This window comes from Carya illinoinensis, chromosome 8 (assembly GCF_018687715.1).
Source record: "Carya illinoinensis cultivar Pawnee chromosome 8, C.illinoinensisPawnee_v1, whole genome shotgun sequence".
NCBI lineage: Eukaryota > Viridiplantae > Streptophyta > Magnoliopsida > Fagales > Juglandaceae > Carya > Carya illinoinensis.
The window spans coordinates 3075692-3099830 of NC_056759.1; the positions used below are offsets into that span (position 1 = coordinate 3075692).

The following is a 24139-nucleotide window of genomic DNA, read 5'->3' on the forward strand; positions in this document are numbered from 1 at the left end:
TCACTGGGCAACCCCAGTTCTTGCCAAGATCTGATGTAATGCTGTTAACTTTATACCCAGAAGAAAATAATTGGATAAATTCATGCCATTGTAGTTGACAAGGAAAACTTTCATTGGGCACATACAGTAGTTAAAGATTCTGCAACCATAATTATGAGATCTCATGTCACTTTCTATGAAGATGAAAGTTGGACAGTCTAAATACTCGTTTGATATGATAGCAATATGCTGACATCATTAGAGGTATATATTCCCAAACCTTATAGGAATCGATAGAAATTGCTAAATGTGACTGAAAATACGATGTTTCCATGGGCCAAGTCACAAAGTGAGATAAATAACACCTTAGTAACTGCATCTTGATTCTTGAACATGCCCACACACACACACACACACACACACACACAGACCTAATATAACATAATTACATCCAGTCATTATTGATGAGGGCAAAACATGGATTAATGATTCAATCGTGAGCGGTTTCGTTTGGCATGGACACGCACGTGAATCCAATATCTTCCCTTTACCTGCCCAAAACAATACAGGGAGAAAATGTCTCCTATAATAATCCCACAGGACAGGACTCACTACAGGAGTCCATAATTTGGAAAGAGGATGGGACATAACTTGTCTCCAGGCCTAGAGTCTTGGGGGGTCTCTCTCATTTTCATCAGCTGCATAATCATAGGCATGGGCAGAGACATGTTTCCCCAGCCTCTTCAGCAATAATACACTCTCTCCACATGGAAATACCATGCCTTTCTATATATACTTAGATTTTCTTCCCGTTTTCCTCCCCAAGGCTAGGAAGTTGTTATATGTCGGCCAAATAAATAATGAAATCATCCTCCATCATTTTCTTATGTCTCCTTATGACTATTTTCTCCCACATCTTCCCAACTATCAGTACCCCCTCTCCCTCCCCTTCCCTCATTTTACTCCAACGAAGGCTGCCCATGAGAAAACTGAGCATGTTACTGCCCTACGACAAGCACAAATACCACAAAATACAGGTAAGTTCAAAAGTCCCTCACTGTTAAGTTTATTACAAGATTTATCAAACGAGCTTGATGCCATATTATATATAGCATATATGGATCTAATTATTTTCTTATTTCACAGAAGTAAACTCAAACTTACTAGTTCTAATCTTAAATCAACTCAGCCGTGCCTAGCTTCAAAACAGGATATTCAAGTTCATGTTCTGAGAAAAAACGAAGAAAGAAAAGCTAACTATGACAAGCAGCTCCCTAATAATCAGTATAATAATATTCTTTAGAATTAATATTACTGAAATTATAAGAAAGGGGACCAAACTTACCTTTCAGCTTCCCCATGCCAGATGGACCATGCGCGCCAGCTTTACAATTAAAATTATACTTCAGGCTGCCTTATTGGGTCTTGTGTAATGCAGGATGGTGAAGAGATGAAAGGATCAACTATCGAAGAAGGTTCAGTGGCATTTAAAAGTACAAGCAGCAGGGACAATTCAGATGAGATTGTCTACCACATTGATTATCATGGGGTGACAACACATCCAACTCCAACTCCAAAACAACCCAAATCATAGAGAGCTTATTCGCTTTTATGAGGAAATGTAATTATCTACTGTGTTTAAAGATATAAAAGGAAAGTAAAGAGAGAGATGCTATTTCTAAACGATAAGAGGCTTGTGCAAAATGTTTAACAGTTTGAGAAAGTATTTTTTTCCTTTTAAATGATAGTAAGAGCTCAATTATCAGGATGAATTTTGCACACATGTCGAATGAGTTTGTCCTAAAGTGCATGAAACATAAGAACTTTCAATAGAAGAAACGTTCCAATACAACACTCAAATTTTAGTATGATGTCCCACTAACATAAATCATATGTTAAGAAGGAAAGCACCTTGTTTTACATCAACAGATGCACTTGGGACATTGCTGGATGCCCTTTGGATTTATTCACAACTTCACACAAGAAATGCAGCAAAATCTCACCACGCCAAATGCAATTTTATTTATTACCTGGAGAGAGAGAGAGAGAGAGAGAGAGAGAGAGAGAGAGAGAGAGAGAGAGAGAGAGAGAGCAAACCATGAAAGAAGAATCAGTTGATACATATATGTATGGAATCACGATGTACGGTGCAGTGAAACCATTCCATTCATGTACTGCTTTCTGACCTTCCTATACTTGTCGAGTAGCATTTTATAGCTATCTACTACATCGCCAAATAACACCTCATCACAGAACCTAGACTTGACACGCATGAATGTTGCTTCTACCTGATCTTTGTGTCTTACACATAAAGGGAATAACTTGGCCATCTCCACGAAAGGCACATCCCAATCAATTCCTTCAATGCTTTCTCCCTCCATATTGAGTAGCCGGAGCCATCTTATCTGATGAAAGGGGTCTTCAGTTTTCTGAATTGCAACTTCAATGCTCCTAAACGCTTCCAAGAACCTTGACTCTGTGTTGACTTTATCAATCAAATGGCTGAAAATGGTTCTCTGATTCAGATCAAGCCAGCAACCAGTGTCTGATGACAAAGAAATTGCAGCAACTAAGCAAGCCTTCCTGAAGGTAGGATCAGAATCACCTACTAGCCCAATTGCAACATGCAAGACATTCACAGAAATAACATCAAGAAGTACTGCAGAATCGAGAAGAGAGAACTGAGGTTGCTTCTGGGTCTGGCTCCAGCAACAAAGTGCAACATGAGCAAATCCCTCCCACCTGGGTCAAATAAGACACAAAATAAAGTGTCTGGTACTTGGATAGTTTCAGGTTCAATATAATCTCAAACTCCTGTTATTTCAATTCCAAAGATTCTGGCGACTTCTTAAATTAACAAGCTCTTAACCACAATGTCAGGATCAAAACTTTTTTCTTTTTGTTGTCTTATTATATTTAATGGTTTATATAAATACTAAGAAAAGCCCACTGTCTAGATCTACAAACTACAACAAAGTCAATTTGCAAACACAAATATTGCTGATTTCACCATGTCACACAACACTAGGCATTAGATTCACTAGCTCGAATCGTTTAGAAACCTAACACTTCGCGCGCGCGCACAGACAGAGACATAATAATGACATTTTGAACTTATATGCAAGGAAATTGATACAAATCTATAACATCTAAGATTACCGTATTACATTTTGAAGACATACAGTGATTCAGCTCTCTGAGCTACTGGGTCCTAAAACTTGTCTCTGTCTCATAGACACACATGTATATTATATTGGTCAAAAAAATGGGTCAGCCCACGTGCTCTGTTTTCAGCACTACAAACATTATCATTCCAATCATGAATAAAACTTTGCCATATTTACAGGGAGGGTTTGCATAGAGGACTTAAGAAAAAAGCATTGAAAAACAATAATAATGTGCATCGATGACTATTTAGAAGTAGCCTTTAGATGGAAGTGTTTCACACACACACGGACATACTCATAGGGAAGGGGGGCTAACAATAACAACATACAGGTTAAAGGAAGTCCTTTTCACGTTCACCCATGACAGAGCTGGCGCTGCTTATTATTTAGATTGCAATGGATGGCCAACCCACCTGTTAAAAGACCCCAGATCCATCAATTAATTGACTGACAAATCCAATTGAGCCCTTTTTTAGTGGACCAATGGGTGTGGGAGGCAAAGATGGCTATTGGGGTCTAAATCAATAGGGAATCAGACAGCTGGGCTCAAGCAATACGTTGTTGTTGATTGATTGATTTGAATCCAAGTTGTTCACCAAACAAAATGAGCATTATGCCGTAACGAGCAGAGGTATCTAATGAATCATCCAGAATTGGATAAGTTACACTTTTTCCTCCAGCACTATGATGAGTTCGAATTGCCAATAATTGGTTTAAAAGCTGCATTAGCCCACCTAAGGTCTAGTAGTATTTGCTTTTGGTCCTTAAGTTTAATTTATTCAAATGTAATAATGGTGATATTTTGAATACGAGACTTTCTTTTTAAGGGTGATCTACACACGAGATTTTTTAAAAATTGGAGACACCCCCCCCCCCCCCCCCCCCCCCCCCCCCCCCCTCCCCCTCCCCGGATTTGACAATTCAAACTCAATCCAAACTACAGGTGGATAAAGGGCAGTTTCTTCTATACAGCATATCTACCGCAAGATAGATCTAGGCAAGCAAGTGTGTCAAACAAGTGGCCAAGGGTCATTTCTTTCTGCCCAAAATATCAACAATTATTGAATCCCAATTTACAGAGAAAATAGATTTCCGTTTCTAAAAATTGTAAAGTGTCATATCATCAATCACTATATCTTTTCTTTTTTATTTAAATATTGATAAAAAAGCTGATGCTAAGAAAAGTTATCAAGTAAATGGTCTTTTTCAGCATCTAACTTAGCAATTAATAAATAAACAAGGTTCATTTAAGATAACTGTTAAATTATTATGTCATATTGATCAGAAGACTGTTGATAAATTCATAATCTCGTTCAACTTCCCAAATATTAGTCAAAATATAAGGGAAAAGAGCTGACAGTGTGTACTTTCACAAGTATAGCTGTATAACCACTTCCTGTAATTAAGTGGATGTGTTCCAAAAGCCATCTTTTAAACCCAGCTGAGAAAAGAATATTTATAATTATATCAGATAGAATTCAATCAAAAGAGTCGACAGGACACGCCAACAGGGTAATGTGCCACGGTATAATAAATAGAACCGAGATACTTGATTCAATCGTATGGTGATAGGCCTAGGCTAACTTTTTTCCACATTGTTACTGTTCAATATAGAAGAATTATTATTTAATTTTTTTATTGACAGGTTACACACACTTAGTAGATCTTCAACCCACGACCTTAGTCTCCAATCCATTTTTCTGAGTAAGAAGTACTATTTGATGAAGAGCTCATTGGCCAGATATAGATGTATAGATAACCAACTCAATTAATTACCAGAGTCCTAATTTAACAATCACCTTAAAATTGCAGACATTTTAAATGTAAACATGTTTGGCTATTTACCTATATAAAGAAGATATGTTTGGCTATTTGCAGCATATGTGGAGAAATGTATCCTTCTATTTTCATGTTAACCATGTTTTCCCCTGTTGAATAATTTGTCTAGCTGAGGAATAAAAGGGTCATACAAACATTCTACTCAGCATTATAGTCAAATCTTAATTCGACTTAATGGACGTCAGCAATCAATCTGAACTTGAAAGTAGCACAAAAAGATACGCACAAGAAAGGCACAATTTCCCACATGCAAGGACTGAAAGAAACCACAAGAAGCTAAACCATTAGAACCAAATCTGAAACAAAGTCAAAGTAAACATTTACTCACTCAAAAGGCGGTTCGACCTCAATACCAAGTGTAAGATGTAAGGAAAATCCGGCAGAGCCATTGGAACCGCCATTATCTGTGCATGCCTCGTGAGGAAAACCTCTGGGAATATACAAGATATCACCTTCTTTTAGCAAAATCTCTCTGCATTCAGCCACTGAAACCTCAGCCTCTGCACCAGGTAGCCTATCAAGAGAATCATATAAGCGAGGTAACTGAGCATTTGGCTGAGAAAAAACAGTCCATTTCTTAGTTCCAAAAAGTTGGCAAACAAACACACAGTGGTCGTCAAAGTGACGAGCCAAACCCTGAGAATTAGGCGGCGTCAAGTACATATTGACACCCACAGATGGTTGGCCAAAGATAGATGCTACTCCATTTGCAATAGCGGCGATGCTCTCAAAGCGAAATTCCATGCCACGAAGTGCTACTGTGTAACCCTCTTGATATGCTTCTTCACATTTCAAAACATCATCAATGTTAAAAAGGTGGGAACCATTTTTGTAGCAAGAGTTGAGACTCTCCTTAAAGAAATGCACCTCTCTTTTCAATTGGCTTTCTGTTCTTAACACCCGTATGTCTTGCTGATAGATTATAGGGCAACCCAATTTATTCCTCACCTCCTCCAAAAAACTAAGGATACCTAGTTCATCTGAAGAAATAGGAAAACAAGACACAGTGTTTTGAAGGATTAAAGAAAGAAAAGAGGGAACTGTTTCGGTTGAGTGTAGAGACTGTAAAAATGAACTGAAAACATCATCTCTTACATCCACAGCCCTTGAAATTCTAAAGGGTGATACCTCCCAATGATTTAACATGAAATCTTCAAAACTAGAACTACCCAAACCAAAGATACTTCTTTTGACCACTTCAAAAGGCAAAGCTGCTGTAGCTTGACTACTATTAATGGAAAGCCTAAAGATGCTTTCAGCGATATTATCAGTTCTAATGTTGCTTACATAAATGTGTGCCTCTTGGATGGATCTCATGGTGTTGGGAAGCAACATTTGATTATGCACTTTAGCCCACAGCTTTTTCAAAAGGACCAAGAAAGTTTCAGATAGATTTGTTGGGATCTTTTCCAACTGTTCCGTGTTGCAGGAGTTAATGAGAATTACAGATGCAGTAAGAAGTAATATTGGGAGTTCTTCTTCCTCAAACCCGATCTTGAGACAGGTAGCATTTCCATCAACTACAGTGCATAGAGAGACTTGCATCACTGGAGATTTAGGAACCTGAAGGAATCCAAACCTAGTGAAAATGAAGTCAATTTATTCAAAACCCTTAGCTCAAAGTATTAATATACCATCTAATATGGAAACCCATATACAAAATGGCATATAATTAAGATGTGAAACAAGCAGAGGAGAAATTTTCTGTCAGCAGGAATTAAAAATGGCAAAAAAAAAAAAATTCATTACAACTATAGCCAATCAACTTAAGCATCATGAAGATTCCTTCCTCAAGTGAAGAACGCTCATAGGAAGAAGGGAATAGTTATAACTTAATGGAAACCCATTAAGTTAGTGGGAAAAAAACATCAAGGAAAAGTGAAATCAAGAGGTCATTCTGTCTCTGTCACTAGCAAACCAGTAACAATCTGCCAAGACATCAAACTGCATTTTTCTAATCCCAGTTTTCACTGCTTGAACCTCATCTAGAGCAAGAGTCAGACGATACTTCAAGGTGCTCGCATATAAGAAGACAGGAAAGGTTAAACAGGATTGATATTATCAAGCAAATAAATCTGTTGGATGGAACTAGAACAGGGGTTAAGCCTGTGCTATTCAAAGGGCTTAACTGATAGAAAGGGAATTCGAGAACCTTTTTTTTATATAGGTAAAATAAAAAATTCAAGAACTTTCCAGAAATCTTAATTTATATTTTGGATTTTATCAGATGGTTTAGCACAAACCCTCCAAATAATGCAAAGATATTAAACTAAAGGTGACACCGTAATTTCTTTTTCTTCTTCTTTTTGCACTGCTCACGCTTAATGCACACTACTAGAGAACAATCTCGTAAACCTTTTTTCTTCCCTCTTAACAACGCCAAACCATAATCCCTTTTTCATGGCTAAAACAACAATATGGTCCCATTCACTAAAGAAGAAGGGAAAAAAAAAAAACCAAACACCGCAACACTAAAGAACAGAAACTCGTTTATTTTCCTTAATTCTCAAGCAAACAGTAAATTATCCGACTTGCAGATCCGAAAAACAAAAAGCCACAACTGGGATGAAAATGAAAATGCAAGAAACTATAACAACATGATAATCTTTAATTAGACACTCACATTAGACTCTCCAAAGCGGAGGATGCCAGCAGGCGTTCTCGAGCAACCGAGGTTGTCGACATATCCAGAACAGCATTGCACGCAGCCATCAACACACTCCTCTTAGAACTTGCCAAAGCCGAAACCAGACCTTTCACAATATCAGCATCGAAAGCAATCCGTTCATTCATTTCGAGTGAAAACAGCGACGCCATGCCCACAATCTCCGCGCCGCGAGACGTTATGAAGGCCCTTCTGCAATGAAAGAATATAAGAAAATCGAAGAATCAGCCGCAATTCATTCATAATGGGCTCGTTTGAGTTAATCGAGTTTAAGGATTCGTGTTAAAGAGATTACTTGGAACTGAGGAGGAAGGGAAGCAAAGAGAGGATGTGATTGGGTTTGGTGGAGAGAAGAGAGTGAGGGAGCTTGATTAGACATTTCTCGATCAAGGAAAGGGAGTCGGGTCTGTGAGAGTTGGAGATCGCTGCGAGTAACAGAGCGAAAATGGTGTCGGCATCAACATGTCGAAGTTGAGGGTGAAGGTGAAGGCTACCGTTGTCGTAAGAGAGAGTCTGGGGTTTGCTTTTCCTTTTTCGGCGTGCGCTCTTCATCTCATGCTTCTCCTCCATTCTTTCCTCATGCTACCGAGGCCGTGCGGTTGCGTTGCCGTCTGCTGCCCCTGGGGCCTGCAACTAGTTTCAACTTTCAATTGGTTCGGGTACTCTTTTTTTTTTTTTGGGGGGGGGGGGGGGGGGTTGTATTTTCTGCTGCGTACGGGTAGCTAGACAAAGCTTCCTACAATATCAAAACATAAATTTTTATGAGCAATGTTATATACAGTCATTTTTACGTATTTTTTATATATTCTACTGATATGATTGGTTAAATTAATATTTTTTTAATATCCAACCAATCATATCACTGGAGTGCACAAAAATGCATATAAAATTTTTAAATTTTTATACATGTTTTATGTATTTTCTTTTCGTACATATTCGTTGCGAGATAAAAAGTGTTGCATCCATAAAATATATATATATATATATATATATTTAAAAAAATAAAAAAAAACATGTGATGTGTAACAAATTTAAGTGTTTGTCGAGAGCTTAAGAACCATCAATGGTAGCTATAGATTGTTGAACGGTTATGGTCCATTGAACCATCAATCGTAGTATAGATTGATCTTAAGAACCTAAAAATCATGCCGTGAAACTCCTCAGCAAATTCATTCCAGATATGAAAGTGGAGGAGAGTGCAATAGTTCAGTTCATAGGTCTTGTTGAAGGGAAGCTGCACCGAAGAACGGGAGGGAGGAAGTGGGCTACGGGCTTGGGCTTGGAAGCAGGGCTACTGGACTGGAGATCTAGTATATTTTAATTACAGTGGGCTTTGGCTTCAGTAGTGTAATGATGTTGTAATGGATTTCTTTTTATTTTTTTATTGGGCTTAAGTTAGTTGTTTAAACCATGGCCCACAAGACCCAATAGATGGGAAGCCTTTCATTAGAGATTTCCTAAATATAGTTGTGAGGAGCGTACTGTTTGCTTTGTCTAGAATCTGAATACAATCTTATTTCCATTTTATCTTCTTCTTCTTTGTTGGAGGTTACTTCCCTCAAAGTGAGCTATTTCTCGGTGAATTTTCTTCCAAAATTGCTAGATGTAGTTGGCACATGTAAGCGAAATGTAAACGTTTGTACGGAATGAATAAAAAAAAGTTATAAAAATATTTTTTTTTTCATGTGGGTCCTATATTAATTCACTTTTTTCAAAACGACTGTACGCTGCTTGCACAACCACGACTGCAAATATCATTTCTCATTTTCTTCAAGCATCTTCAGGTGTGTTACAGAGAGCTGGCCAAGATTTCTGTGTTGCTATGGAAGAAGATGATAAAGATGATCTTTTAAAGGAAATCACTGATATGAGTTGGATGCTTTGCTACAGAGTAAGCTCGAACCATGCGCTTGTTATCAAGGTATGGGATAACATTATATCTCAAATAATGCTATACACCATACCATAATTTTACTTTTTTTTTTTTTTTTTTTTTTTTATATATATATCCATGGATGTCTAGACCAGCTTGAGAGAAAAACTATTATTTTACTTTTATTTCACTATATAAAATGTGACATATTTATTACCATTAAATGATAAAAAATCATCTAATTAAAAATAATCTAATGGTGATAAATATACCACATTTTGTATTGTAAGGTGAAAGTGATATAGTGTTTTAATATATAAAATTTTCTTATATCCCACGTCAAGGCATTCTAAAATTTAGTTATGCATCACATTGGAATAATGTCAACAAAGTTGAACACATATAAACCGTTTCTTTGGGAATACAAAAGTCCATGTAAAAGGTCAAAAACAGATAAACTTTGCATTAAAAGAACTTAAATTCCAACTTTCCACGTAGTAATTTAGTGTATAGAATTTTTCTTGTATTCCACGTCACGGCATCCTAAATTTAGTTATGCATCACGGACGGAGGAATACCGTCTACAAAGTTGAACACATATAAACCGTTTCTTTGGGAATACAAACAAAAAAGTACATGTAAAAGGTCAAAAACAGAGACACCATGCATTAAAAGAACTTAAATTCCAATTCCCTCCCCAGCCACCCCCCCCACCAAAAACCCGCGTCACGGCATTCTAAATTTAGTTATGCATCACAGACGGAGGAATACCGTCTACAAAGTTGAACACATATAAACCGTTTCTTTGGGAAACAACAAAAAAGTACATATAAAAGGTCAAAAACAGAGGCACCTTGCATTAAAAGAACTTAAATTCCACACACACCACCAAAAAAAAAAAAAAAACCCCCAAACAATCAAATTTATACCATGCATCACAACAGATACCTTCCTTTGACACCACCTCACAGATATATATCATATAAGTGCACGCAGGAATTCATAGAAACACGTTTATTTTAAAAAGTATAGGTTAAAAACACCATAATAATATGATGTTGAGAAACCACCAAAAACCCTTTTGCCTTTCCACACCTTCTGTTCCTCCAGTTTATGACTCCATACGTTGTCCTTAATCTAAAATTTCACATAGTTTTACATACAATCATGAAATTTACTCGCAACATTCAATTATGCACAAAATAACGTCAAAACAGGCACAAGGCCACTCTATGAAGGTCCGGTAAAATCCAATATCTAATGCAGCTGAGGAAGGAACTTTGCCACTTAGGCCTCATTTGGATTAGCTGCAAATCCCCCATAAAAAATGTTAAGAAAGATAACATTCAGATTTTCTATATTGTCTAAAACTAGCTATCTTAGAACATAACCAAGCGAGATACCAACTCAAAGCCTGATGGTTCTACCATTCCACCAGAGAAATAAACATTTATTAGGTGAACAGAAAACTTGGAAGTGGTGTTTCCAGACCACGCCATTTGGACTATAAACTACAAACAGATCTTATATAAGCTATTTTTGAACATGAAAATGTTTCCCCTTTTTATTTCACTCAATAGATGAGAAAACCCAAAACCAAAGATAAATAACATTAGGCTTGCCTTCTTAATCATGATTTAGTATCTATCATCTGCTACACGGCTGGCAAAGATAGGTAAAACTAAACCAGAAAATAATCTACATTTCCCCTTTCTGCATATTTCAATAAGCAACCATATAAAAGAAAAATTGCAAGCAACCAGAGAAATGTGCTTATGCCACTATATAAAAAAGACAACAGCAGATACAAATACAAAAGAGGACAGAATCATGAAATTCACAGGTCACAAGACCGTCACAAGGATTGCAAAATGCAAATAAACTATATTGCAACAAGAAACTCCAAAAATATTACCTTGTTCAGAACTATTTTCAGCTAATACACAGAATTCATTAAAAATTACATCTCGAGGAAAGATCTGTACAGGAGTAGAAGGCGAGCATGAACTTCCAGCCAATCGTGCATTATACAGCAGGTATGTTGGAGAAAGAGAAGCCCTTATATCCCTTATATGCATAGTACGCAATTCTTGTATAGTAAAACCCCGGAAGGAACAAGATCGAACCCAGTATTGCAAAGAAGAGCCCTAATCATTCATCATCAAAACATAATCAATATTAGAACCGAAAGCCATAAACAGAAAACCCTAACCCTGACAATGCTCTGTTGATTTAATTCCGGTACTACTATCTACTAATCTCTCAGCAGCCCAACAAATCAAGATTGTAGAAGAAATTCCACAAAATAAAAGAATTACTTCGCTTTGGGATCTGTTTGGCTACCAGAAATTAAATGAAGAAAGAGAATCTAAAACGCTATTTCATCCAGAAAATTTTAAAACCCTAGCCCTTAGATCATGCACATTCGATGATTCTTTAAAAACAATAGTAGAACACGGGAATTCAAGAAAAAGACCAAAAGAAGAAGAATAAAAAGAGGTTAGGATTAACATAGGAAGAGAAAAAATGAGGAAAAGATAACCGTGAGCACGGTCGCCGCCGACGTGGTTGAAGGCCATGAGGAAACCGACGATGATGCCGAGGGTACCGAAGACGAGAAGGGAGATGGCGAGAGCGATCTCCTTGATGGGAGGCCGGTTGTTCACCGTGTAAGAGGTCTCCATCATTATGTCCTCGTCCGTTATCGAGAAAGCGTGGTCGACGTACGCCATTTTCTTCCGCTTCTTCTTCTTCTTCTTCTTCTTCTTCTTCCACACAGTTTCTGTCTGTCTCTGTCTGCCTCTTGATATCTCTGCAAGACTGCAACCTATTTGATTTTGATCCGAAAACTTCAGATAAGAATCAAAGTTAGCTTGGAGAAGAAATTCAACCTTCAAAGTAGAAGACTTCTCAAAGGGAAAAAGAGGATTTTCTTTTACCTTTCTAGTAGGTTGTTGATGAGTCTTGAACTTTTGAGGAGCCTACGCAAACGCTTCGAATCACTTTCACATTAGACTACCGCTACAGCTAACGGTGTGCGGGGTTCGGGCGCGTGTTGCCTAACTTCCTGACCGCCGCCTGCTTAATAGTTTGTTCTCATAGATTTATCGTAAAAACTTTATCTATTTTTTAAGCGTTCCAAAATCCGATTATGATAGAGAGAGAGAGAGACTGTCGGAGCTCGGAGTCTGAGTAGGCATTGTGAGGCTAAATACGTGGAAACTGTCTTATATATTATTTATAGTTAAAATATAAAAAATTAATGATATTTACAGTTATGATTGTACAAGCAACGTACAATCGCTTTAAAAAAAATAAATTAATATATGACCCACATGAAAAAAACAAACTAACTTTTTAATCGTAGACCCCACTCTTTTTCAAAGCGATTGTACAGCGTTTACAATTTCACGACTATATATAATATTATTCTATATTATTTAGTCACATATTATATTTTTTATTTTAAATTTATTTTTCATAAATTAATTAAATTCTTTTACTTATTATTTATATACTAAATATTTAATAAAATAAAAAAATTTAAAAAAATAAAAAAATGTAATATGTAATGTTAGGACTTATGTATAAAATTTTTCTATTAAAATATTACGAAGTTTTTCTTTTAATTTTATAATAAAAATTTTAAAAAAATAAATTTATAAATTAACATCATAATTTTCTTTCAAACATTTCTCTAAAATTAATTCTGTTAAACTTTATTTATAAATAATAATAATGCCGACGACGATGACGGTGAGAATAATGTGTGAGAAGAAAGAATCGGTATAAACTATAAAGCCGAACTGAATCTGGTTCCAAATTAATGCATCGTGGCGCTCTTTCTCTCAGTGGAATTGACAGCGAATTTGCACCGAGACCATTGTTTTCGCTCTCTATATCGAATTCTGAATCTTTGTCAGGTGAGTTTTTTTTTTTTAAAGGAATGTTTTTGAGTTGCTGGAAGTCTAGATTCTTGGATTTCATTTCTGTGAGGTTTTGGCAACCCAATTCAATTGCTTATGGTTTGAAAATGTACACACGATTGTAGTCAGTTTATTTTGTTAGACAGAAACCTCGGGAATTTATTAAGAAATGTTTCATTGGCATGCTTTTCATACGACGAAAATCCAGTGCTTCCTATTAATTCCCACATTTATGTGAAGGTGGAAACCAACTTCTTTTCATTTGAAAAAGAAAGAAGGAAAAATTGACGATCTTTGAAGTTACGCTGTTTTTTATATATAATTTCTGCATATGATTTTGCGAGTAAATCCGCCATTTTGGATCGTGCATTTGTAGCAAAAGAGACAACTTTGCGAGTAAATCTACCATCTTGGACATTGCATTTGTGGCAAAAGAGACAACATCAATTCATAAAACAAATCGAAATTGTATGCTTTCTTCTTTTTCGGAGACCTGTTACATGTTTGAGACAGCGCCTCACAGAGGTTTTATTTCCAGCAATTGAAATCTTGATTTTCTCTTACTCTTACAGAGAGTATTCAGATTCTTTTGATATTATGCTCTAGTTATCAGATCGTAATGGACGTATGGTCGCTACATTGCTTGGTTAGTTTTGGGTTTGTCTTCTGTCTTACTGGTAAAGTGGGAATTTTTATCATTTCAAAAACATGAAGTTGTGGTCACTTGAATTGCTAAACAATTTTGCGATTTGAGTTTCATTTATTGTTGAATATCCATACTCATCTATCTACTTAAATGCTTCCATGTTTGTTCAACGCTCTAGGATTTTGTGATGGGAATCAGTAAAACAGAAGTGAACTTGAGGAGGTTGCTTGCAGCTGCACCTCATCAACAAAACCTGGCAAAACTTGTACATGTATGTCTAAAGTTCTCTGAAGTGATATTTAATTTGGCTATTTCTTTTTCTTTGGGCTCTTAAACTTTTTTTCTTGATTTTATATCTAGGTGTTCTGATTTTAGTGAAATGCCTTTTATGATCATATGAATCATGTGAATTTGCAGTATGTTGCAACATTACGAGAACAATTGGAACAAGTAGCTGAAGAGACTACTCCTGAAGGCTTACCTAGGTCAGTATACTCATTTATTTCCCTCTTTTTTTTCTTTGATTCTGCTCTTAGTTGCTTCCTGGTTTTGCTTTACTAGTATAACTATTCATTTATAGTGTCTCTATGATTTCTGCCTATTTCACTAGCTAACTCTTGAGTTTGGTTAAAGTCGATCAAAATGTCTAAGTCCTTTGAAAGATACGCCTGTCTACATGATTTTTCTTTCTTAGTATGTGTTTATACTCCATTCTTACCCTAGACCATTAGAGAATAGATTTTCTATTTGGTGTGGAATAAATTTAATGACTTCAAAATATGCTAATATAATTTATGATATATCATTAGATGCTGTCAACCAATACCATACAGGTCTCCAGTTTCACCTGGGTGAGTACCTTTTTAGCATGAAGTATTACTGCATGTGATCTAGGGTTTCAACTGCCTTGAGGGCCTTGACTACCTTGATGCTTAGACTAGGTTACAAAACTAAAATGTTTGTTTTGGAATGAACTACTCTAGAATCATGTTTTCTTTCTCTTATTGGGAGATGTGAGATATGTATTGCCTGAAATTTGCCTTGAAATGGACAGATTTTGGTCTGGACTTGTCCAATGGAAAAAAATATATATATATATGTAGATCCTTACTGTCCCATCCAACGAGTCAATTTTGTGCATTAGATCTTTTTTACTTTGGAGTACTGTGTCAGTGACTTGCATGGAATATCTAAAAGTGTCATGGGTCATAGACAAGACTACTGAGGATCATGGTTCTTGGAATGTGAAGATAACATACGGTTTGCCCAATCCTTAGTTTTTGAGAACTATACTAGCTTTTAACTTGTGATCTGTTATGTTTCCTTAAGGATTTTGAAGTTTGGAAGAGATTTGAACATTGTTTTCTAATCACTTTTCCTGCACAATAACATATATAATGAATCATAGCTGAAAGATTATCTCTCTCTCTCTCTACTTTTCCAAATCTTAAATGGAGTTTATGCCTATGGTTGCTCTTTAGACTTGCAATGATAAATTTTTTGACTGTACTTGCTTTGGAAAGATGCTTACTACAAAGATTTATTTAATAGAAAATGCTAATTAATAGTTAGTTGAGTCTTCATTGTTAGTTTTCCTAGATCCAAGGCAAACACTGGCATTTGGCAAAAATTGTTTCATAATTGACTGACTTTAAAATGATATTTATCTTCACTCTTGGTTTTTTCAAATGGCTGATTCAGGTGTTGTATCTGTGCTGTTTGCACAGGGTTTCAAAGGCCAAGGTGAATGAGTATTCAGAGAAGATCGAAGTGATTGCTTCCAAATTAACAGCCCCATTGGTGCGTGTGTATTAATTAGCAAGCCAACATAAAGTTTCCATAGGTACTTAATATTAAAGAGGCTACTGTTTTTACTTTTTCCGAAAAACAAATAATAATTTATTTGTTGTAAGTTCAAATGAAACCTTCCTTATGACTTAAGACTAAATTTGGTTAACAATTGAGTTCGTAAATCTGAGAGTTCTATGACTAATAATAGAAAGCAAATTGCTTATATTTTTGTTGTTTTGCTGCAATAGCTAAAGACTAACGACACCTAAAATACCTTGTGTGGTGATATCATTAAATCAGGGAGGAAAACCGGAACTACTTTGGTGAGCAAAACCTGCGTGAGGGATTTGTAGTGATGAAAGTAATAGTCGTTTTGGTTGAATCAATATTTCGGAAGATTTTTTTTGGTAAGTAGTGTTAGGAAAGTAGTGTAAGGAAAGTCTCAATACTAAATTGGACGGGCATTGAGTAGCCAGAGAATCCATTACTTCTTTTTGCTAGAATAAGTTGCCATGAATTAAAATGTTAATGAATAGGGCATTCCAAACATTTTGGTTGGAGTTTATATGGTAATAGAAGCTTTAAGATTGAAATTCATATGAACCTAGTGGGCCCTAGACCAAGTACTTTATTTGTTGTGCCTTTGGCCTGTCCAAAATTACACAAGACGATATTTAAGTGGTTTAGCAAATTGCCTATGTCCACTAGAGCCTCTTTTACTGAGTTTGTACAAGATTACAACACTCAACAAATTTCTCTCACGTCCTCTCTTTCTCTCTGTTTTTCTCCACACAGATTTACATAACTGAGCTCTCCTTTTATAGGAGAGGGCACTTACAATTACTGCACCGAATTTCCTTGTGCAGCAATTTATGGCCATAAATTGCTGCAGAAGACTTGGGTTACGCCTAATACAACAAATAACAAACAGTGCTGAGCAGACTAAGTGGACTGGTTTCACACTTAGCTTGTACAAACTCAGTAAAAGAGCCTCCAATAGACGTAAGCAATTTGCTGAACTACTTAAATATCGTCTTGTGTGATTTTGGACAGGTCAGAGGCTTAACAATTGGTATTAGATCTTTGGTTTGCACTGTCCATAAATCAAGTTGATCCAAATCAACTTTTGATAACTCCAGGGTATTCCTCGCGTTAAAACGAATTCGTTGCCGCAAACGGAATCAAAAATGAAGGTCGGAGGAGCCCACACGCGCCGGTATAAGATCGAGGCTTGAACCCACGCGTCCACGCGCATCTGAGGTTGAAGACGACTGAAAATTACGTTCCACGTGCCCCCACTCACATCCACTTGCCTCCACGCGCCCAGAGGTTGAAGACGCGTGACTCACACGCACCCCATGCGCCCCCATGCCCCCTAGAGGCCCTCAGCGTGTGTAGGTCACTCTCCCATGCGCCAGCAGCAGCAGCGCGTGTACTCCACATGCCCACCAGATGCTACTATAGCGCGTGTATCTCACGCGCTAGACGATCAAGACTGGTGTTTTTCTAAATCCATTTTGAGCTTGATCTAAGCTATTTGGAATCCGATTTCAACGATCAAATAGTGCTTTCCAACTATTTGGATCATTCCGGACTCATCCACACGGTTAGAATTTTGAAATTTTTTGTCTAAATTTTCTAAACTCAAATGAAATGATCTGGAAGAGATAGCAATTCGGGAAACGCCAGTAGCTTTGGGCGTCGGTACAAAGTGTCAAATGCCAAGTTTGAAGTTGAGAAATTCGATGGAACCAGCAAGTTCGGCATGTGGCAGTGTGAGGTTATGGACGTTTTGATCCAACATGAGTTGGATATTGCGTTGAAAAAAAGACTAGATGATATAACTAAAAATGATTGGAGGAAGATTAATACCCAAGCTTGTAGTACAATCCGGTTATGCCTTATCAAAGAATAGAAGTATTTTGTCATGAGAGAGACAAATGCTAGAGAATTTTAGCAGAAATTGGAGGATAAGTTCATGAAGAAGAGCATTGAGAGTCGTTTGCACTTGAAGAAAAAGCTCTTTAGATTTCAATTTCGTGAAAGTATTTCTATGTCTAAACATCTGAATAGTTATAATAAAATTCTTAATGATTTATTAAATTTGGATGTTGAAATCCAAGATGAAGATAAAGCTTTACTTTTGTTAAATTTCTTACCTGATACATATGAGCATTTAATTACTGCTCTACTGTATGGGAAGGAGAAGATTATTTTTGACGATATATTCAGTTCTTTAATTAACAATGAGTACCGCAAAAAGGATAAGCAGGTACAACTAGATATATCAAGTGAAGCGTTAACAGCAAGAGGGAGACCACAGTCAAGGTATCCTGGAAAGAAGAAAGGTTTTCAATCGAAAATCTGGGTCACATCACGTGATTCATTAGTCGGCAAAAAACTCGCTAGAGACGAGTGTTCCTTTTGCCACAACAAAGGACAGTGGAAGAAAGATTGTCCCAAACTGAAGGGACAACAGCAGAATTAACCCACCACAGCCAATGTCGTGGACAGAGATGACAATTCAGATTTTTCCTTGACAAGTTCATCATTCATTTGTCATTCCGATGAATGGATTATAGATTTCAGATATACCTATCACGTGTCCCAATCGGGACTGGTTTACTGAATTCACAAAGATTGAGAGTGGAACAGTACTTATGGGTAATGATAGTGCTTGTAAGACTCAATGAATAGGTAGCATTCGGTTAAAGGTACACGATAGCAGCGTCAAGACTCTGACAGAACTTCGGTACGTTCCGGACTTGCCGAAAAATCTCATCTCACTTGGATCTCTGGATTCAAAGGGATTCAGAATCACCATTGAAGACAGAACTCTCAAAGTAGTAATTGGAGATCAGGTGGCTATGAAGGGTTTGAGACGAGGAAATTTGTACTTCTTACAAGGAAATATTGTTGATGGAAGAGCTTCCACATGCTGTGAGAAGCTAGATGAGATTGATACCGACACCACCAGTCTTTAGCATATGCGTATGGGACACGCTAAAGAAAAAGCTTTGCAAACACTAGTGTAGAGTGTTTGCAAAGCTTACTCAAAGGTGTCAAGACTGGCAAACTGTCTTTCGGTAAGCACTATGTATTGGGGAAGCAGAGGCGGATCAAGTTTGGAACTGCTGTACATAATACACAGGAGATACTTGACTATGTACACTCCGATATTTGGGGACTTACCCAAAATGCATCTTTGGGAGGTAAACATTGGTTTGTAACTTTTGTAGATAATTATTCTCGTCATGTGTGGGTGTATACGATGAAGAATAAAGATGAAGTGCTGAAAATCTTCCTTGATTGGAAGAAAATGATTGAGACTCAGACCGGCAGAAAGATCAAGCAGCTCATATCTGATAATGAAGGTGAGTACATTTCAGACTACTTCATGGAAGTATGCCGGAGAGAATGAATTGTTAGACACTTCACGGTACGAGGTACACTGCAGCAGAACGGTGTGGTAGAACGGATGAATCGTACTTTACTAGAGAAAGTGCGATGTATGTTGCTGGATGCTGGATTCAGTAAACAATTTTGGGCTGAAGCTGTGACATATGTCTACCACCTCATCAATCGACTACCCGTAGCTGCCAATGACGGGAAGACACCTACTGAAATGTGGAAAGGTACACATGCTACTGATTATGACTCTTTGCACGTTTTCGAATATCCTGCTTACTATCATGTTAAAGAAAGTAAACTTGACTTTAGAACCAAGAAAGCAAAATTCTTAGGCTTTAGTACTGGTGTAAAAGGGTATAGACTCTGATGCATAGAGTCTAAAAAGGTAATCATCAGTAGAGATCTTACATTCAACAAATCTGAGATGTTTAAGTCACATAAACATAAAGATTCCAATAAAGGCAACAATGATGGCGAAACATCAGATGATTCGAAAAATGTGAAGTTTATTACTTGAAAGAATTCGGAAAGCATGGACAAGATAAGGTTGATAGTCCAGTCACAGTACCTTCATGTCAACCCGAATCAATAGCAACCAATAGACCGAGATGAGAGAAACGTGTATCGACAAGTTTTGCAGACTATGTGACATATGCCTTACCAGCTGAAGGGGGTGAGATCCCAACCACTTACAGAAAAGCCATACAGTCCAGTGAACAAGTTGAATGGACAAAGGCGATGAATGAAGAGATGCATTCTCTTCGCCAGAACCAGATTTGGGAACTTGTGCCGCTTCCAAAAGGAAGGAAGACAATTGACTATAAGTGGATCTTTAATCAGAAAGATAATCAAGCTGCTAAAAATGGAGTGCGATACAAAACTAGGTTGGTAGCCAAGGTTGCGCTTAGACAAAGGGAATTGACTACAGTGAAGTATTCTCTCCTGTTGTGAAGCATTCATCCATTCGGATATTGCTAGCTTTGGTTGCACAATATGATCTTGAGTTAGCACAGCTTGATGTAAAGACAACTTTCTTATATGGTGATCTTGAAAATGAGATTTATCTGTCTCAACCAGAAGGTTTTAAAGAAGTTGGAAAAGAAAATTCGGTCTGCAGTCTGAAGAAGTCTCTCTATGGCTTGAAGCAGTCACCTCGGCAATGGTATAAGCAGTTTGACCGCTTTATGATGTATCTGAAATACACTCGTTGCCAATACGATCACTATGTGTATTTCAGAAAACTTGCAAATGGATCTTGCATTTATTTGTTTCTATATGTAGATGATATGTTAATTGCATGTAAAAGCAAGGGGGAGATAAATCGTTTAAAAACTCAGTTAAGTCATGAGTTTGAAATGAAAGATCTGGGAGAAGTACGAAGAATATTGGGGATAGAGATCAGCAGAGATAAGGTGAAAGGTACAGTTCACCTTACTCAGAAGCAGTATCTAAAGAGAATACTGCAACGCTTCAACATCAACTCGAAGACGAAGCCAGTGAGTACTCCTATGACTCCATATTTCAACTTCAGTGCATTGCAGTCTCCTAAAGATGATGAAGAGCGGGACTACATGAGGAATTTTCCATATGCAAGTATTGTTGGAAGTTTAATGTGTGCAATGGTATGTAAACTACTTGATATCTCCCAGGCCGTTAGCTTAATTAGTCGCTATATGCATAATCCTGGAAAGGCTCATTGACATGCAGCTAAATGGATCTTACGGTATATTTTAGGGATAGTAGATATTGGTTTGATGTTCAAGAAGAGTGAAGATAGTCTAGTAACTAGATATGTTGACTCAGACTATGCAGATAATCTTGACAAACACCGATCAACAACTAGATATGTGTTCACTATGGCAGGAGGACCAGTTAGTTGGCGATCAACTTTGCAGTCGACAATTGCACTATCATCTACTGAGGCTGAATACATGGCTGTAACAGAAGCCGTGAAAGAAGCCATTTGGTTACAGGGATTGGTAACAGATTTGGGCTTTAAGTAGCAAGAGGTTACCGTTTACTGTGACAGTCAAAGTGCAATTCATTTGGCCAAGAATAAAGAATATCACTATCGAACAAAACACATAGATGTCCGATTTCACTTTGTACGTGAAATATTAGAAGAAGAGGACATCAAACTTCAGAAGATTGGCACTAAAGATAATCCAACAGATATGTTGACGAAAGTCGTCACAGAGATCAAGTTCCAACACTGTTTGGACTTGATCAATATTGTACACTGCTGAGCACCCTCAGATGCATTGGAGCGCATTCGATAGCGGAAGTCTCTCATGTCAAAGAATAAGGTGCATTTATTTGAAAAATGAATCAGTTTGTAAGCAACCTGGTATGGCACACTTGGGTGGAGGGGGTGATTGTTGAAAACCACCCTATGTGTGAAACCGGTCCACTTAGTCTGCTCAGCACCGTCTGTTATTTATTGTATTAGGTGCAACCCAAGTCTTCTACAGCAATTTACTGCACCGAATTTCCTTTAGTCAGCAATTGTAGATGCCTTCTCCTATAAAAGGAGAGCTCAGTTATGTAAATCTATGTGGGGAAAAACAGAGAGAAAGATAGGACATGAGAGAAATTTGTTGAGTGTTGTAATTTTGTACAAACTTAGCAAAAGAGGCTTCAATGGACGTAGGCAATTTGTTGAACCACTTAAATATCGTCTTGTGTGATTTTGAACAGGCCAGAGGCACAACATTATTGTGTTTGCTGCTATTCATTTCTTTCACTGGATTGAAATGGTGGCTCTGATTGGTATAATTTGGTGTGACTATGCATGGAGGTTATTGACTTCTGTCTCTCTCTGATATAGTTGTATCCCTTCCAAATGTTGTTCTGCTTGACTACACTTTTGCAGGCTGCGCAGTCTGATATGCAAGTATCTGAGGAGCCCTTTGCAAAGACAAGCACACATGAGAGCCCTTCTAGAACAGGAGTAGAAAATCATCTTCTCCCTACTCCTGGACTAAGAAAAAGATCTGTGTATGTGAATCCGTGGTAGTTGGAAATTTTGAATCAACATGATTTGATTAGCTTCTTGGCTCTTTTCTATGTTATGATGTTAATCTTTGGACAGTTTGGATCATTGACCAGGCCTGGATCTAATTCTGAAGATAGAGTTCATGACAATGCTGAGGATCATTCATCAGTGCCTGTCAAACTGGATGCTGCCGCACAAGCACATATAAAAAAGCACGGGTAAGCTTTTAAAATTTCTTTTGGTTGTAAATCCTCGTTAGGCTCTTGTATACATCCTATGCAAGGCTATGCCTATTACCTTGGTAATAGAACTTCTTGGTTACCTTAAAAAAAAAAAAAAAAAAAAAAAGAAACCTTGTAAATTTCTTTTGTTACAAAATTTCGTATATTTCCAAACATAAAAAGCCATTATGTGGTGGAGTATTTCCAGAGCACTGTCCATAAAAGCAATGTGCTTACATCATTGTTTAAATCAGTAATGTCTAAGGAACTCTGAGTTCACCTAAGTGCTTCAGCGAGACACTAGTGAGGTGGCTTGCCCTTTTGTGCCTAGTGAGTGGTGTAAGTGTGAACGTCATTAAGCTAATGGATCTTGTCTCCAATTTACAATAGCTCCCGGCAATCTATTATTCCCGGACTGAAAATTATGCTTTTTTTGTTCAGCTTTCCTAAAACGACTGTAAACACAGGGATTATGCGTCTAAGACTCAAAGAAGATCTGTCGTCAGTAATAACTTCTCCGCACATTGTGCTGCTTTAAATCTTTGTTACCTTTTCTATCTTGCCACAGAAAGCTTCAAGAGGACTTAACTGATGAAATGGTTGGACTGGCACAACAACTCAAGGAGAGTAGTCTAATGATAAGCCGGTCGGTGGAAAACACTGAAAAAGTAAGTACCCACGATTTATGGAGAGGTCTTGCATCACTTTGATTCTTTATAGTTGAAACACATGAGATGGGTAGTTTCATAAGTATATTAATTGTAGCAAAAGAATTCTAAAAGAATCTGACCCTACATAACTTGGAGGGTGTGGGGATGGAATCTAACCAATAACTTGGAACTGTAATGATTGGTTTTTAGTATTGGCAAAGAGCTTTTACTTTCTTCCTTTTCATGTTCTGGTGTTAGACTGAGGATCAAGCAATCTCATAAGTTGATTATGGTTGAGTGCAGATACTTGATTCTACAGAGAAGGCTGTTGAGCATAGCTTGGCAAGCACTGGTCGTGCTAATGCACGGGCAATGGAGATATACTCTCTGACTTCTAAGACTACATGCTTCACATGGCTTCTGATCTTTGTGATGACATGCATTTTTATTATGGTGGTACTTCTAATTCGCGTCACCTGAAGTACTAGTCGAGTCGGCTATATGAATCTTGATCCTGGAGGCTTGCTCTACTATCTTTGAGACTAATATTCCAAACCAATTTGTATGCTCAAGACTGCACAAATGTGTGCCAAGATAGAGCGTTCAGCTCTTGCAGATACAATAGTGTGATGAATGGTCACCGACTTCGAAATCCAGCACTCCTGTGTTATTTTCCGCCGTGGCATTTCAAAAGATTCATTTTCTTTTCTCTGAACTCCCCTGCAGAATTTACTTCAGTTTGTTCTCTTGGCAACACAGGTAAAAGAGAAATGATTGTTGCATCGGAAGTGCACGAACACCAAGTAATTATTTACAAAAAAGTGAATAAATATAAAATTTATATAAAAATAAACTAATTTTTTTTAAAAAAATTTAGTTGCAAGTATAATTACGCATTAATATATGTATTAATCTAAAGTGATTGGTTAAAAAATAGATTTTATTAAAAATAATGTTAATTTAAATTTTAAATATG

General features: G+C 37.2%; 3 protein-coding genes and 1 long non-coding RNA gene across 13 annotated transcripts; 2 read left to right on the forward strand and 2 right to left on the reverse strand.

Annotated features, from left to right (window-relative positions):
* Positions 1-661: 661 nt before the first annotated feature.
* On the forward strand, positions 662-2075 carry LOC122318694. Its single transcript, XR_006244899.1, has 2 exons — positions 662-1016; positions 1418-2075. It is a non-coding gene; the product is annotated as an uncharacterized LOC122318694 (long non-coding RNA).
* LOC122318692 lies at positions 1786-8336 on the reverse strand. 2 transcript variants are annotated; one of them, XM_043136258.1, is made up of 5 exons: positions 7946-8336; positions 7609-7842; positions 5314-6564; positions 2166-2721; positions 1786-2009 (listed from the first exon to the last, which is right to left on the reverse strand). In XM_043136258.1, exons 1-5 carry the CDS (start codon positions 8218-8220, stop codon positions 1947-1949), a joined length of 2379 nt encoding a protein of 792 aa, XP_042992192.1. In that variant the 5' UTR covers positions 8221-8336; the 3' UTR covers positions 1786-1946. The 2 variants fall into 2 exon arrangements, with proteins under 2 accessions (XP_042992192.1, XP_042992193.1); XM_043136259.1 differs by lacking the exon at positions 1786-2009 and having other exon boundaries at positions 2079-2721.
* A 2936-nt stretch (positions 8337-11272) lies between these two features.
* Positions 11273-12623, reverse strand: LOC122317789 (transmembrane protein 230-like). Of its 3 annotated transcripts, none has more exons than XM_043134791.1 (3): positions 12463-12623; positions 12066-12372; positions 11273-11670 (listed from the first exon to the last, which is right to left on the reverse strand). In XM_043134791.1, exons 2-3 carry the CDS (start codon positions 12253-12255, stop codon positions 11549-11551), a joined length of 312 nt encoding a protein of 103 aa, XP_042990725.1. In that variant the 5' UTR covers positions 12256-12372; positions 12463-12623; the 3' UTR covers positions 11273-11548. The 3 variants fall into 3 exon arrangements, with proteins under 3 accessions (XP_042990725.1, XP_042990727.1, XP_042990726.1); XM_043134793.1 differs by having other exon boundaries at positions 12066-12350; positions 12463-12615; XM_043134792.1 differs by lacking the exon at positions 12463-12623 and having other exon boundaries at positions 12066-12456.
* A 622-nt stretch (positions 12624-13245) lies between these two features.
* Positions 13246-23878, forward strand: LOC122318951. 7 transcript variants are annotated; one of them, XM_043136729.1, is made up of 10 exons: positions 13303-13446; positions 13826-13917; positions 14022-14095; positions 14274-14366; positions 14513-14580; positions 15823-15895; positions 22170-22309; positions 22406-22510; positions 23082-23181; positions 23467-23878. In XM_043136729.1, exons 3-10 carry the CDS (start codon positions 14069-14071, stop codon positions 23641-23643), a joined length of 783 nt encoding a protein of 260 aa, XP_042992663.1. In that variant the 5' UTR covers positions 13303-13446; positions 13826-13917; positions 14022-14068; the 3' UTR covers positions 23644-23878. The 7 variants fall into 7 exon arrangements, with proteins under 7 accessions (XP_042992660.1, XP_042992659.1, XP_042992662.1 ...); XM_043136726.1 differs by lacking the exon at positions 13826-13917 and having other exon boundaries at positions 13246-13446; positions 22179-22309; XM_043136725.1 differs by lacking the exon at positions 13826-13917 and having other exon boundaries at positions 13249-13446.
* Positions 23879-24139: the final 261 nt, after the last annotated feature.

Bases quoted from the DNA above. Each gene is read 5' to 3' on its own strand.
- LOC122318692 (XM_043136258.1), bottom strand. From the start codon at position 8,220: ATGGAGGAGAAGCATGAGATGAAGAGCGCACGCCGAAAAAGGAAAAGC. The intron at 6,565-7,608 runs GTGAGTGTCTAA...CATTTTCACTAG, and splicing joins TCCGCTTTGGAGAGTCTAAT to GTTTGGATTCCTTCAGGTTC. The intron at 2,010-2,165 runs GTCAGAAAGCAG...CTCTCTCTCCAG, and splicing joins TACTCGACAAGTATAGGAAG to GTAATAAATAAAATTGCATT.
- LOC122317789 (XM_043134791.1), bottom strand. From the start codon at position 12,255: ATGGCGTACGTCGACCACGCTTTCTCGATAACGGACGAGGACATAATG. The intron at 11,671-12,065 runs GTTATCTTTTCC...ATGAATGATTAG, and splicing joins CGGCGGCGACCGTGCTCACG to GGCTCTTCTTTGCAATACTG.
- LOC122318951 (XM_043136725.1), top strand. From the start codon at position 13,350: ATGCATCGTGGCGCTCTTTCTCTCAGTGGAATTGACAGCGAATTTGCA. The intron at 13,447-14,021 runs GTGAGTTTTTTT...TTACTCTTACAG, and splicing joins GAATTCTGAATCTTTGTCAG to AGAGTATTCAGATTCTTTTG. The intron at 15,896-22,169 runs GTGCGTGTGTAT...ACACTTTTGCAG, and splicing joins CCAAATTAACAGCCCCATTG to GCTGCGCAGTCTGATATGCA.